The 14886-nt window shown below is 43.0% G+C and overlaps 1 protein-coding gene across 5 annotated transcripts in view; it reads left to right on the top strand.

Moving 5' to 3' along the window:
• Positions 1–14886, top strand: part of sned1 (sushi, nidogen and EGF-like domains 1) — a 59294-nt gene that overhangs the window by 16034 nt on the left and 28374 nt on the right. For all 5 annotated transcript variants that reach the window (XR_004898807.1, XM_031311517.2, XM_036007290.1 and 2 more), the window contains exons 14-34: positions 430–612; positions 1060–1204; positions 1301–1447; positions 1533–1763; positions 4002–4195; positions 4775–4902; positions 5243–5412; positions 5522–5701; positions 6007–6141; positions 6211–6354; positions 8482–8720; positions 8805–8964; positions 9056–9223; positions 10407–10791; positions 10862–10992; positions 11206–11326; positions 11415–11578; positions 11671–12111; positions 12693–12842; positions 12928–13128; positions 14166–14300. Coding sequence is in view for 4 of the 5 variants with exons in the window: in XM_031311517.2 (XP_031167377.2) it covers positions 430–612; positions 1060–1204; positions 1301–1447; positions 1533–1763; positions 4002–4195; positions 4775–4902; positions 5243–5412; positions 5522–5701; positions 6007–6141; positions 6211–6354; positions 8482–8720; positions 8805–8964; positions 9056–9223; positions 10407–10791; positions 10862–10992; positions 11206–11326; positions 11415–11578; positions 11671–12111; positions 12693–12842; positions 12928–13128; positions 14166–14300 (3952 nt within the window). In the remaining variant the exon portion in view is untranslated. The remainder of the gene's footprint in view (positions 1–429; positions 613–1059; positions 1205–1300; positions 1448–1532; positions 1764–4001; positions 4196–4774; positions 4903–5242; positions 5413–5521; positions 5702–6006; positions 6142–6210; positions 6355–8481; positions 8721–8804; positions 8965–9055; positions 9224–10406; positions 10792–10861; positions 10993–11205; positions 11327–11414; positions 11579–11670; positions 12112–12692; positions 12843–12927; positions 13129–14165; positions 14301–14886) is intronic.

Below are 14886 nucleotides of genomic sequence, written 5' to 3'. Positions count from 1 at the left end.
TGAGGCTTGATGAAGACGGTAGATAAAAAAGTAGTTGCTTAGTTGCACAGCTGTGTATTGTGTTTCATATGTTCTAGTTTGTTTTGTTATTTGTGAAAGTGCCATTAGGCTCAAATGTTGTTCTTGGAAAAATACAAATGTTTTAATGATGATGACAATTATTATAGTTTGGTTTAATGTTTAATTAAGTAAAGCTTCACCATCATTATCAGAACATGTTTAAATGTGTTGAAACCTGACCAAAAACAATATTTATTCAACATTATACAAGAAGTGTTTATTATGTTGCCATGTGCTTTGTTGATATAGTATTTTAGAAGTATTTGCAAGTATTATAAAAATGATGATGATCATTGTGCAACAACTGACCTTTAACATACTCTCTCTCTATTTCTTTTCCTCTGCCTTTCTCTCCACCGTGTACCACAGTGAGAAGGGCAGCCTGGAGAAGCTGCTGTCAGGTCTGCAGCAGGAGGCAGACTCCCAGCATGCCGAGCTGGAGGTACTGCGAGGTTCATCACTGGAGATCCAGAGACAGCGGGACCTCCTGAGACAGCAGAGGGAGGATCTGGAGATACAGCTGACACGCCAGCGCACGGAGGCCCAAAGAGGGTACAGCACGAGCAAGGGAGAATGACCGTTACACAACACACATCCCGTCACCCGTGATTGTTTTCAAGCTCCGCTTGTTTACAGTTGAGATCAGTAACACATGTCATTCTCCGGCCGGCAATGCACCCAGATGACATTTGGATGAAAATGTAAATGATTTACATTGCATTACTGCACTCATGCAAGAGGAAACCGTTTTTTCCCTTCTTGAGGGTTTCTTTTGCTTAAAAAAAATATGATTAGCTGAGAATTGGAGCAGGACATGCGATACAACAAAAAAGTAACTCCCTCAGAGTTCTGGCATTTGGCACCAACATTTCTCCTTCTTTTAAAGTGGAGATGGATTGCTGTTAAGGGATTTTGTTACAATATAAATAATCTGCGTGTGTGTGTAAGACAAACAAACAATGTGATAGAGTCATGTATGTATTAAATTATGTGTTTCAGTGAGAGGAGTCTGGAGGAACTTGAAGGAAAGCACTCAGATCTGCGTAGGGAGCTTGTGACAGTGAAGGAGGCTCTGAGTCAAATCACTCTGCAGAAGGAGGTGTTGGAGGAAGATAAGGCCAGCCTCGCTCTGGCTCTCAGCAAGGTAGACTGCTTTGTTCTGTAACAGGTAGCATGATCTGTATTACTAGATTCTCCCTGAGGGTATAAATCTTTCTAATATGTATGATTCACTCCACAGATGGAGTCGCAGAGTGCTTCACATGAGTTAGTCCTCACCAAACTGCAGAATCAGGAGGCTGCCCTAAAAGATTCTCTGGCCAAAATGGCTGCCCTGAGCGAAGGTTTAGCCAAAGACAAGGTGGAACTTAATCGTATTCTGCTGCAGGTCAGTAGCTGTGCACTTGCCCTGTAACTTTGATTGAAGGCAGAGTTCAACAGAACAGAAGTGAATATTTGAGTTTCCCTTCCAGACAGAAGGTGAGAAGACAGAGCTTGGTAAACGTAGACGGGAAGCTGAAATGGAGCGGGCCGCAGCCAGAGAGGAGACAGCACGGATGCAACAAGAGATGATGAATCTGCTCGCTGAGAAACAAGCCCTGGAGAGCTCCCACAGCCACTTGCAGGATCTCTGCCAGAGGCTAGAAACAGAGCTGAGCCTGCTGCAGGCAGAGAATGCTCAGGCCCTGGAGCAGCACTCCCAGGTCAGAGACCCCCGGCCATTCACACACTTCAGCCTCCATCCTCCCAACTCCCACCACCTGGGAGAACTATGTGGATGTTATTTCAGCAGGTTCATGGAGCTTGTTGTCACATTAAAATGTATTGGAAGTACTGGACACATCTGCTATTTTTTCTTTCTTTCAAACGGGAGATGGAGAGCAGTTTGAGCCTCACTGTGTTTTATGAGTAACTTGGGACATAACAAGCAAGGGATCTTCATGAACAAATGTGAACTAGAAAAGATAAATAGATAGACATATAATATCCAGTGGGGGGTTAGTGAAAAGACCCAATAAATTAACACCTAAAGTATTCCCATTCTTCCCTCAGCAGATTCAGATCTCCGTATTTCATCCCGTAAAGAATGAAAAGAATCCTCTCTTGTTTTGTTATCTGTTCTCAATATGAAACTGGGATAGCCGCGTTGATCTCGGCTAGAAAATACCAAACCTAAACACTTTGACAAATTCCATCCAAACATTTTGAAATAGCTTATCTGTAAAAATAAATCACCTGTGTATAAAACAAGCCCTGGAGTGGCCTCCATTGCATTAAGCTCATGTTTCATCCCCTTATTGGGCCCTGCTCAAATCCATTACACTGGTGTTCTTCATCCACGTTAGTATTTACCTAAGGAGAGGCCGAACGACATCATGTGCTAATATTTATTTAGTGTGGCTTCATTTTAGTTAGGTTCAAAATCACATTGCAGTGATTGTTGCTTTTCAAACAATTGGTTGCAGTGAAATATTAAAGTTGCAGGGGCCCATTATAGATATATATACTCAATCATTGTGTGATGGTGTGGTAGTAACTGGCCAGGGAAATACAGTTCACAGTAAGCTTTTCTTTTTCTGTTTCAGAATAGAACTTTAGCATTGTTTGATTCAAACCTGAACAATAACCAATTAATGAGTAGGTAGTGAGTGTTACATGAAAAGGTCGATACCACTCTCATATCCGTATGCTAAATATGAAGATAAAGCCAGTAGCCGGTTAATTTAGCTTAGCATAAAAGACCTAACAGCAGCTGTAAAGCTCACTAATTCACACGTCATACTTTGTTAAACTGTTCACAAACAGTAATGTAAAGGTGACAGGTTGTGGTTTTACGAGAGGTTACATGCTGGAACTATTTATTGGATAGGCCAGTGCAGTCTTGTTGTCACAGGGAGGTTGCCAGGCAACCAGCAGAGACTTGAGGAAGTCACCGGCCAGGCCAAAGAATGGTTCCTGTACATAACCCCTTTTAAAATCACAACTTGATGTTTTTACACTTTGGTACGGAGTAAAGTTAACAAAGATACAACATGTTAATGGATGAGATTTAGATATGCTGATAAGCTGATTTGCCTTTGAACAAAGCCAGGCTAGCTGTTTCTCCCTGCTTCCAGTCTTAATGCTAAGCTAAGCTAATCCTCTGCTGACTCCAGCTTCATATTTAGCGTACAGACATTAGAGTGGTATTGATCTTCTAACACTCAGCAAGAAAGCAAATGTGTATTTCCCAAAATGTTGAAATATTCTTTTAAATGACACTGTCAATGCTTCAAGTAATGTTTTACTCTGATGTTTTAAGCCATTTGCAACTTTATCATGTTTGCATTCAAGTGCAATATACATTTTAAATGACCTGCTGAATTCAATTAATTTCTAAAAGATAAATCCCAGGGCAAATGCTCTCCTCACTACTTTCATACAATAATCCGTTTTGGAGTTTAATAAATGCATAAATGCTGAATTCATCGCATCAACTGCACATGTTCATTATTTTCCTTGCTAGATATAGGTCCTGTGGTGTGTCATAGTGATTTAAGTGGTAACTGGAAAAAAAATCACAACCCCACTAATCATTTTTGTTTTGCTTCAGGCGGGGCATTTGTTATGGCCCTGCAGTACTTATACACTGTCATGACTTGCTTAAAGTTTGTGTAATTTATGCTTCATAACAGCAACAACAAGGGTATGTAGAGTTCAATGTGAGTACAGCAAATGTGGTTGCATAAAATGTAGAGGTTGGGTGGTTCGTTTTCACAATACCGACCATGTTCCTTTTGCTGTACTCCTACTCGTGAAAAATGTGTTCCACAGTTATCACACTATAGATATGAAGTGCATGTAATAATTTACTGTAAAGTCTTAATTGTGTCAGCTTGAAGCAAAAAGTATAAATTAATTACTTGATGACTTTTTTTTCATTTGTATTTGTCGGTCTCCAGGTCAACAGGCAGATGCAGACTGTGTCAGAGGAGCTGTGTGCGTGCAGGAAGGAGCTGGAGACACAGACCACAGCCCTAAAGAGAGTTACCCATGACAGGGAGGAGCTGGCCAAGGCCAGGGCTGCTCTGGATGTCAAACTAAACTCTGCTGACCGAAAGGCCTGTGGTCTCACGCAGGAGCTGGTTTCGCTTAGGTCTGTGTGTGTGTGTGTGTGTGTGTGTGTGTGTGTGTGTGTGTGTGTGTGTTTGTGTTTGTTTGTTTGTTTGTTTGTTTGTTTGTGTGGTCTGACCTCTAAAATGTTCGGGACCAATTTCAGATTTAAAACTAGTTTTCCCAGTTTGTTTTCTGCAGTTGCATTCAGCACAAGCTACAGTAAAATTGTTTCTGTTTTCATTGGTTAAGGTCAGGGTCAGGGTTGGGGTAAGGCATGTAACAGTTATGGTTATGCATAAGAGTGTTAGGAATGAATGTCAGTAAATCACCTGAAAAGCATCATAAACAACCCAGTGTGTGTGTGTGTGTGTGTGTGTGTGTGTGTGTGTGTGTGTGTGTGTGTGTGTGTGTGTGTGAGTGTGTGTGTGTGTGTGTGTGTGTGTGTGTGTAAGTCAGACCAACTGCCAATGTAAAGCACAGCAAGTCACATGTAACAAGAGTCTTTAAGTAACATGATTTTATTTGGAAACTATGCTCATGATGGATCATTGAATTTTATGACCTACACCTAGTGGTTTAAAGGTGTTTTTCTCTAAACCACTTTCCCGCTGTGTTCCAGAGCAGAGAAGGAGTCCCTGGAAACCGCTCTGTTTGAGAGCCAGGAGCTTGTCTCGTCTCTGGAGGCCGAGTGCACCAGGATGGAGGGGGAGAGGCGCAGCTTGCTCCTGGCTAACGAGGCCTTGACGCGTGAGTAGCCATCTCCCTCAGAGACCCCACTGTCCTCCGTGCCAAGCCCCCTGGCCATGAAGCCTTTCCAACAGCCCACTAGAGATCCATATTTCAGCTGTGAGCTCTGCAACAGCTGGGCTGTGGGATCACTGGGGCTGCTTTCTCAGCTGACCAGGGTCCCACCAGTCTGCACAGACACACATGGATCAGATAAGTCATGTTAAGCTAGCATGTTCCGCATAAAGACATGGATGAGTATCCCCTATAAATAAAACTGTAAATAAAATTTTGCTGATCCCGATTGTCTCCATCTAGTAATTGAGTAGGATTTTGATAGAGATTGGATACATCTGTCCAGGGGATGCTGCTCGGATACGTGTGGATGCTGAACATCAGTTTGCCCAAGCTGCACAAGAGCGGAGTAATCTGGAGGAGAAGCTGGCTCAGGTGGAGAGGAATGCCCTGCTGACCCTGAATAACAAAGAGCAAATTCACAGAGAGCAGCATGAAGCTGAACGCCGGCAAAAGGTACAGTAAGACTTGCATAGTTATGTTGGCTCGACAAAATTGAAATCAGATGCTTTTGCTATCTACTAACTAATCAGGAGTGTGTGTGTATGTTTTTGGTGGGTAACAGGAACAACAGTATGCAGAACTGACAGTTCAGCGGGAACAGGCTGAGGAGCAGCTGCGTAGACAGTGTGAGCAACAGCGTGTGCACAGTCAGAAGGAGCTGCAGCAGGTGCAGGAGGAGCTGGTCAGGCTGCAGCAGGACTTCAACCAAAGCCTCCTGCAGGCTGAGAGTGAAAAGCAGCAGGTGTGTGACACAGGTTTCAAGGGTCTTCACAGGTTTGTTATGATGGTTCATGAACCATAAAATGTAGAGTATTTTAGGATAGGCTGAGGGTTAGAGAATTGTCTCATAACCACAGCATCCTAAGTTGTGTCTTCACTGTTGTCAGTGTATCATCAAAAGCCATATGTCCTGCCAGTATCCTCACGCAAGACGCTAGTTCCATTCTTTGTCCTTCATTGGACGTGTATGTGAGCACAATATGTCCAAACTTATATATAAACTATATATTATGAATGAGCCCTGACCTCGCAGTCTGTTGTGACCAGGCTTTGTCCCAGAAGGAGGCAGAGAAGGCTGCCCTCACGGAGAAGCTAGCAGCCCTGCAGCAGGACCTGGCCACAGCAGGCATGGAGCTTGAGTGCATGCAGAGAGAGGCACTTAGCAAACAGGAGCAGGATAAGGTAAAATATGGCAGAATCACTTGTTCTTTACATATAACTCAGCTAATTTGTGGTACCTTTATGTTCCAGAATGCAAAGGCTATCCTTCAGTCTGAGCTGCAAGACTTGCGGACTCAATTTGAGGAGTCTTTGAACTCTCATGGGGATGCCAAGAAGAGTCTAACTGAGCAGGTCATAGAGTTGAACCAACAGAGAGAACATGCACAACAGGAGGTGAGAACTTTCTTTTAAAGACAAATCATGGTTGCCTCTTCAGTGGCACCAGTGTGTGACAATATCTGATCCAATAATGACTCATACAGAGCTTAAGTCAATATTAAGTGAACTTTAGGATGTCGAAATGCACAGGCAAATCATAGAGTACATAGCGTGGATGTCACCGGAGGTGGTTCGTACAGTAGGATCACAGAAATGTATAGGAAATTACAAGCTTGTTTGGCTTGGCGTAGGATGGGAGCTCACGGATCTGCTTCTAGCACCAATTAGAACCAGTGTGAGGGAGAGCCATTTACCATAGGCCGCTGTTGACATTGGCCGATGCCACAGAGCTTTACTAGCATCAGGGTGCCATCAGGTGCAGAGTGTGCAGGGCCAAATCCTACAAGGAGAGGTGGTGTCCAATCTTTAGCCTCCCTCTCAGCACTTGCTTTCTGTGTCTTTTTCCTGTCAAGTGGAGGAAAATTTAGTTCCATTGACCTTAACATAAACATAAAAGCGCAATTAGAGACTATAATTTTGGCCCAGTGACATACCTCCCTGAGCCAAATGAGAGCTGTAAATCTCATCTCTTGGGGTTGCTTGAGGTCAGGATTCCAGCCACAGGGTCGCTGGGCGTTTTAGTGAAATAACAAGCTCACAGTCACCTCATTAAGATGTAACTGCAGAGCCTCACCATGCCTTGATTTAAAAGCCTGGTTTCCCTGGGAAATGGGATTGTTTATCTGTGTGGGACTTTTTGGTTTCAATGAAAAAGCAATAATGAGAATCATCTTGTCTTCACTCTGTCTCCTTAGTCTTGTCAAAGTATAGTGAATGAGGTTGTGTGGAGCCAGAGCAGAAGAGTTTTGAGGTTTGGACAGCCCTCCCTACCATAGATCAAGTCAAGCTTCAGCGACACTGTCATATTTGGCCTCCACCCCTGCTCGTTTCCTTGTTTGATTATTTTCACTAATCCCATCTCAGGATTCTCATGTCAGACAGTGACAAAGCAGGAGTGAGAGTAAGCTAGTGAGCATTAAAGAGGAAGAAAACAAGGGGAGAGAGGGAGAACGAGAGGGTGGAGGATACGGTCCCTGGTACCATAATATGAAATCAAAGTTTGAGTTAACCCCTTGTGTAAATAAGCCAGTGGGGGAGTGTTTATTTTCTCCCTTGCAGCAGCGAGAGGCTGGCTCCACTGGGACTCCAGGTCCCCCTCTCCCATCCACATAACACAACACTGCTGCCCTCATATTAACTGCCCTTCTCCTCCGCTACACCTCCAAAAATCAGATAAAATAAAGGATAATTGGCCAGATCAGCATTGGCTTGTTTTTTCTCACATTAGAGTTTATGAGAAAGAACCATCTTGTGTGGCCAATGAACATAACACTCCTCCTCCTCATCCTGCTCCTCATCCTCCCTCTCCCTTCCCCTCGCCCTCCTCCACCGCCTCCACCTCCGGGGGGGCTGCTGTTTATCATGTTGCTCTGTGGAGTCTTTACACTGCGAGAGACAGCACCTGGCTACAGGCCCAACTGGCTCTTAACCATGCCCAGATAAGCTCCGTCCTCCCTATTTCTCCCGCTACACAAAACATATTGCCATAAAACAGAATATACTGTAGGTCATAGTGTCTTGAGATAGCACTTCAAATAGGAGATGTTGAAGTTTCAAACAATGAAGAAGTATCTGATACAAAATCAGTCTTACGGTATGCTAGAGGATTTTTCCTATTCAATTTTGATGATTACATACATGTATTTGAGCTTTTGTTGTACTGTAGATAACAGCCAAATACAGGTTTAAAATGCATTTTGATGATAAATATAAAGGCTTTTGTGTTTGTTGGGTTATTGAATTTATATTGAAAACTAATGTTTGAAACTGTTTAAGTCTTATATTTCTTTTTAAAGTCACTCTTAGATTAAACTAAGTGTATATCCATTTGAAATAACCAAATACATTCTGAAATGGGCAACCAATTACGAAACCAGCAACAAGAAAAAAAGCCTTAGTATTTCTAGATGGGAGTTTATCTATTAACCTCATTAATAAGACGTTTACTGTTTATCCGTAAGACCTCCTAATTTATCCTCATTGACATATCATACCTTTATTCTCCATGATCTGGATATGAAGTTAGAGGGCCTTCGTCGGTATCTGCAGGAGGCAGAGGATGGGCTAATTAAAGGGCGAAGGGAGCTGATTGAAGCTCACAGAGAGCTCCAGGAGTGTGCACAGGAGCGGGACAAGCAACGGAAAGAAGCTCTGGACCTGAGAAGGCTCCTGGGTGATGAGACCAGAGAAAAAGAGGCTATCCAAGCCTCTAACCAGGAGCTAAGAGCTTTTATTAAGAGAGCAGAGAGTGACAACAGCAGGTATGGCTTCAGTAGTGTTTCTAGTTTGTTTGCTGCAATGGATATTTATGGATGGTAACTGTATGTTAAAACATTTTTGACTAGTTTGAGACGAGCCTTGGAGGAGAGGGAGCAGAAAGTGTCTGTCTCAGAGGAATGTAGGAGCTCGATGCACCAAGAGGCAACCACTCTACGGAGCAGTATGAGAGAGCTGGAGAAGTCTCGCCTGCAGGCACGCAGAGATCTGCAGGAGCTGCGCAGACAGGTGAAAGATTATTGAGGTAACTGCTTTCCATCTGATTTATTTTAAATAAAGGATTACCTTCAAGTACTATGTGCTATGTTAACATGAGCAGGTAAAGGTCCTTGAAGGCGAGAACAGCGGCCAGAAACAGGAGCTGCGAGAGCTGCAGGCCCGGGTATGTCAGGAGGAGCAGAAGGAGGAGGAGGCACGTCGCGAGGCTTTTACTCTCAAGCAGAGAGTGCTGGAGTGCGAGGCTGGCAGGGAAGCAGCGCTCAGTGAGGTAGAATGAGTCTGTTAACAACATGCTAGAGCAAACATTCCACCTTTGCATAATACTTGAAGAATACCTGCCATACTCATGCATAGACTAAAAACATGAAGCCTAACACACTGTATTACTGTAACAGTGATGGGTTTTACTTTGAAATATTTTGTGAATATACCTCATATATAACAGCAATTTATTAAATACACTCAATGTCATTGCAAAATACCAGAAATTAAATTTAAAAAATCAAATGTTATTGTGTGTTTTGATTAACAGTCTTTGCAAAAGGTCAGGAAAAATTAGGCTCTATATTCTATAAAATAGTTTTTTTAACCTCTTCTGCCCCATAACCACATTCTTTGGGTCCCTAAATTCTCAGGACCACAGCAGATGATGTAGTCAAGTGAATGTTTGGCATACTTTTGTATTCTGTTTCCAAGTGGCAACTCCAAATGCATTCCTCATTATTATGATATATTTTAATTCTGGTAATGAACCTTTTTTCAAACTAAATCTTTGAAATATCCTGTGACCTTCTCTACATATCAAGCATCTCAGCCCTAAGGGTGAGAAGCTCTACTATAAAATTTGAAAATATATATTTCCAAAGTATATTGTTGTTTAATTGTATGCCTCAGTCATGACTCTTGTTCCCCTTAACCTGTTATGATCAGAAACCCCATTAGTGAACTTGACAAGCTTGTCAGCTCAAAGAACATTAACCTTTACAGAAGCCACGTCCCTATTATTTACACAGTGAAGTGTTGGTCACTAGATAACAGGGCATGTTTCTTCAGGAAGGACACCGTAGTGGTGTTAAACACTGTTTTCACTGCTGGAGTTAGAACTATGTTCAGTCTGCTGTCCATATTTCTGCAAACGTGGCATCCTTTTAAACGTAACTTTCTTGATATAACCTACCACACAGTAACTTGGCTTTCCTTGTCCGGTCACGTTTACATTTTTAAACATGTACAATAAAAACAGCAAACAAAAGTAAGCGGCTAAATGTAAACAGCTGGCAGACAATTGTGTCTTTTTTGTCTTCAAATTGTTAAAGTTTATAAATCATCTAAAAGTACCCTAGTTATGATCTGTATACTACTTATGACATAATCCACAGTAACAAATACATGCATGACTAGTAGACAAAAATAAGACTTGTCTTGTGACTCTGTTCTGTGTGTTTGTGCAGGTTTCAGGTCTAGAGCGCCGTGTGGTGGAGCTGGAGACATCGGAGCATCAGAACCGAGAGCTGCTGCAGGAAAGAGAGGCTTATCAGCAGCAGTGTGACCAGAGGCACAGAGAAACTACTGCCCAGCTAGAGGAAGCACTAGAAGACGCTGGGATCAAGGTCAAGGAACTCTCTGTGCAGGTTGGCTTTGCTGAAAGCAAGGTCCAGGGCCTGGAAGAACAGCTGGGCCTTAGCCATGCCAAACACAGGGACCTGGAGCTCAAGTTGGCGGGGATGTATTCAGCTGTGCGCCGCACTGTTGGCACCAGCCATCCAAGGCTTTCAGGCACACCTGGGTTCCGTAGACGGTCTCCCTCTCCCTGGAGAAACCACCTGCAAGTAAAAGGTATGGGCATGCACTTAAAAATAAGATGGTGCTATAAGCAGATGCATTAATAAGTGTGTTCTCTGGTTAGGGGTAGACAGTGAGACAGACGGAGCTGTGCTGCCCCTGTGCCGTGGTGAAGATGAAGAGCTGGACATGGACTCAGTGCATACAGCCCTGCAGGAATTCCAGCAGAAATTCAGGGACACACAAAGAGACAGGGTATATTTGAACTTCTTAATAACTTAAGAAAGGCTCAAGGACACAAACCTCAAACTCTGTGAGTGGGATTGTTGACCTTGAGTTGGTCTTACTTTTCAGACCACCTAAACAGTTTAACAATCTTTAATTGAATTCCCTTATTACATTTGTTGTGTTTATATTTCAGCTAAATGTTGTCACTTTTGATCTCATACACGTGTGTTATTCCCTCAGGATGAAGCTGCGGCTCAGATAGTTGTTCTAAGTCAGCAGGTGACAGAGCTTCAAGGCAGCCAGGATAAGTCAGCCACCCAGCTCTTACAACTACAGAAGTCCTTGAAGCAATCAGAGCAGGGTAAGAAAACAAGTTGATCCTACAAACACAGTAAATATCAGTTATTAATTATGTTTGGACATACGGCATATTTTACATATTGTTACAGGAAAAAGAGAGATGGCAAAGCGATTGCACGAGGCGCATACATCCCTTTCCCTGCAGGAAGAAGTAGTACGTCGTACAGAGAGGGAGAAACAAAGCCTTGAGGAGGAGGTAGCTCAGTTGAGGACTGGTCTACAAGCTGCGGAGGCTGAGTCCAGGGCACTACAAGTATGTCAAAGGCAAAGAGATAGATATTAACCAAAACAGCGTACAGCATCTTAAATGACAACTAATAAACTCCTGTGCCAATTCCTCTACAGGACAAGTCGGAGCTCCTGCAGGGCTTAGAATCTCGTGCAAATGTAGAACAACAGAAGCTAAAGGAGTCTCTGCAAGCAGCAGAGAGCAGGGTGAGCCGTCTGGAGCTCTCCCAACGCACCCTTGAAGGTGAGCTACAGAGGGCCCAGCTCAGGGCAGCAGAGCTGGATGCAGAGGCAGGGGCGCTGCAGGAAAGACTGACGGAGCTGAGGAGGAAGCTGGGTGAGAGTGAGGACCGTGGTGCAGCGCTGAGGGTCAGCGAGGAGAGGTTGGCCACGTCACTGGCTCGATCTGAGCAGCATGAGAGCCAGCTGAGAGAACAGATCCACAATATGTCCAACACCCTCAGTGACAACAGGACCAGCAGTGGAGCTCTGCAGGAGCAGATCACACAGCTGCAGAGGGCTCTGACTGCCAGTGAGCAGGACCGAAGGCTGCTGCAGGTACAGTCCATTTCTGTAACATAAAACAAATCATGTTCACTGTGTATGTTTTATTTGTAAGCTTTTCCCCTCTCTTACCGAAAGGATGTTTGATTGAAACTTCAAAATAAAATGAATAGCCATGCTTCCATTGACGTGCTTTGATTTACAGTGCAGCTATGTAACCTTCTCAGCTACAGACTGAGCATTTTTTATTTACATTTGCCGCTGTGGTTTTCCTGAAGGACCTCAAAGACTGAGCAATAAAAGGCTCAGGCAAGCTCGTTAATTTTCCAAGAGCTTCTCAGGAGAGCTTTCCGGTCATAGTTTGAAACTGCACTTGAAAGATACTGAGCAAACAAAAACATGACATGAGTGTTATTAATCCCTTGATTTGTCCACAAACTGTCAGGTCATTGCAGTGAAAAACAAGAGTAAAATCCCAACACTTGCCTGCAACGTTCAACAATATGTCAAGGATTGTAAAAAGACAGCATATAAAAGAAGGGGAGTGCTGTAGGGTCAGTCTAAGGGCGAAATCGTGTTTTGATGAAACTGAGTGGCTCATTGTACAGTGTATGTCAACATGTGTGTGCCCATAGGAACGTCTGGATAAAACACGAGATGCCCTTTCAGAGAGAAAGAGGCTGAACCACGGACTAACAGAGCAGATCCAGAACCTTCAAAGAGCCCAAGAGGACTTAGAGCTGAAATATTTTGAGCTGGAGAAGCATAGCAGGACACAGAAGGAGGTGAGTCACACTGAGGTTCAAGTGCAAATAAAGATGCAAAAGTTGAGGCTCCATTTTGATGTGCGCATGACTGACTGTTTCCCAGAGCCTGAAGCAACAGCAGGAAGCTGAACTGCAGGCCCAGGGGAGCTCCCAGCAGCTGCAGCGAGAGAAGGAGGAAATCCAGGACAAGGTCAACAATCTTCAGAGCTCTTTGCAAAAGCTACAGAGTGAGAGAGCGGAGATGGAGAGGGTGCTGACACGCCTTGCTAAAGACAAGTCAGCACTCAGAAAGACACTGGAGAGGGTGAGCTCACCTATCTGCTGCACTCTACTTGTACCAAGAGTTTGATATTTCTGGAAAATAGGTTTATTCTTTCTTTGTCTGTATGGTAAATATGAAGCTACAGCAAGCAGCCGGTTAACTTAGCTTAGCATAAAACATTGGAAACGGGGACACAGTCAGCATATTTCCCAAAATATCTAACTATTCCATAATCCCTAATTTTTAGGATTAGTCCAACTAAACTTGTTGGAATGTGTCTAAATCACAGTTAAAATACACATGGATTACCATAAAATACAATAAATCATAATAAAAACAATCGTCATTAAAAAAAGCTGCAGTGGTTTAGTATGGCACTTCCTTAAAGTTGGGGGAGTTAGAAGAGACATATTAAAAAAGCTGTGTTATGTTTTGTAAAAAACAATATATAAGCAAGAGTAAGAAGTTATAAAAATACAAACAAGCTATAGCACTGATACTGACGATGTCGAGCTGCTTCATAATGTTACAGCTCAAACAGTAAAGGCAGGATCCCAGAACATTTAACAGGACATTTTGTCAGGAGAGCTGAAAAGTCTTGCTGCTGAATATGAGGTAAAAGATCTGAAATATACGACGGAGCCAAACCACAAAGGGCTTTAAAATGTAATTAAAAACATCTTAAAGTCAATTCTTAAACTGCTGGAAGCCCATGTCCATATAGACGCCAGGACTGAAGTAATGTGTGTTTAGTGTCGGTCAGAAGCCTTGCTGCCACATTCTGAAGATGTGCAGTTGCAGAAGCATTAGGGCACATAAATGGGCAGTTACATTAAGCCATGCAGGAGGAGATAATTGAAATAATTAGCGTAATATCATTTGATCCATTTTCCACATATTCTTCTCCTTTGTCACATGTTGTACAAAGTGATCTTGAAGTGATGGAAACATGTAGGTGGACTGTGAGAACCAAGAGGCTCTGAGCTTGGCTTCTGCTACACGCATTACAGGAAGGCACATGAGTGCAGAACAATGATGGTAAAGTCGTTCACATTATGTCACCCTTGTGTTGTTGTCAGGTGGAGATGGAGAGGCTGAGGAGGGAGGAGGAGGAAGCAGTGTCGGCAGCCAGAGAGAAGGAGCAGTTGGGACAGACAGTCCGCAGCCTGGAACAGGAGCTGGCGAAAAAGCAGGATGAAGAGCAGACAGTGCAGGTGAGAGGCCAGCGATGAGTCCTCTACTTACTGTCACTACTGAAATACTTTGGTATTAATGAGTAGTACAGAACAATCAATTACTCTCTGTCAAACTACGCCAGTCAAGCAATAAGTTAACAAGATATGTGAAATGTTTGATTGATGTTAAAAAAATTCATCAGCAGTAAATGCTGAAAGCTAAAAAACAGCTTCACAGACATTTAGCAGAATCAGATGACTGACTATTGACATCATTAGAGATAAATACAAATGTTACTGTAACTCATGTAATATTTAAGAATATTAAAATGTTTGTATTAATCTGGAACCCTCTAACTTTATTGAAGGTACTATCAGCTTCAGTGGGTGCATTAGGTAGCGCTCGCTTGCATGGAAATCTTGCTCTGACAAGTTGCATTTGAACAGCAATAGCATATCAGTCATAAATCTCAAAGGGAAACTGCTGCTGTTTGATTTTAGAGAAACTGTGTTTGGTTGTATACACCTGTCCAATAAAGGGTAACATGTGTGTTGTACTTAACCAACTTGCCCAGGTAAGAACTCTGTGTCCCCTTTCTGCTCAACCTCTGATGACACCTATCTT

This window comes from Sander lucioperca, chromosome 11, assembly GCF_008315115.2.
Source record: "Sander lucioperca isolate FBNREF2018 chromosome 11, SLUC_FBN_1.2, whole genome shotgun sequence".
Lineage (NCBI taxonomy): Eukaryota > Metazoa > Chordata > Actinopteri > Perciformes > Percidae > Sander > Sander lucioperca.
The sequence above is the reverse complement of the archived record's forward strand: the minus strand, read 5'-3'. Positions and strand labels throughout refer to the sequence as shown.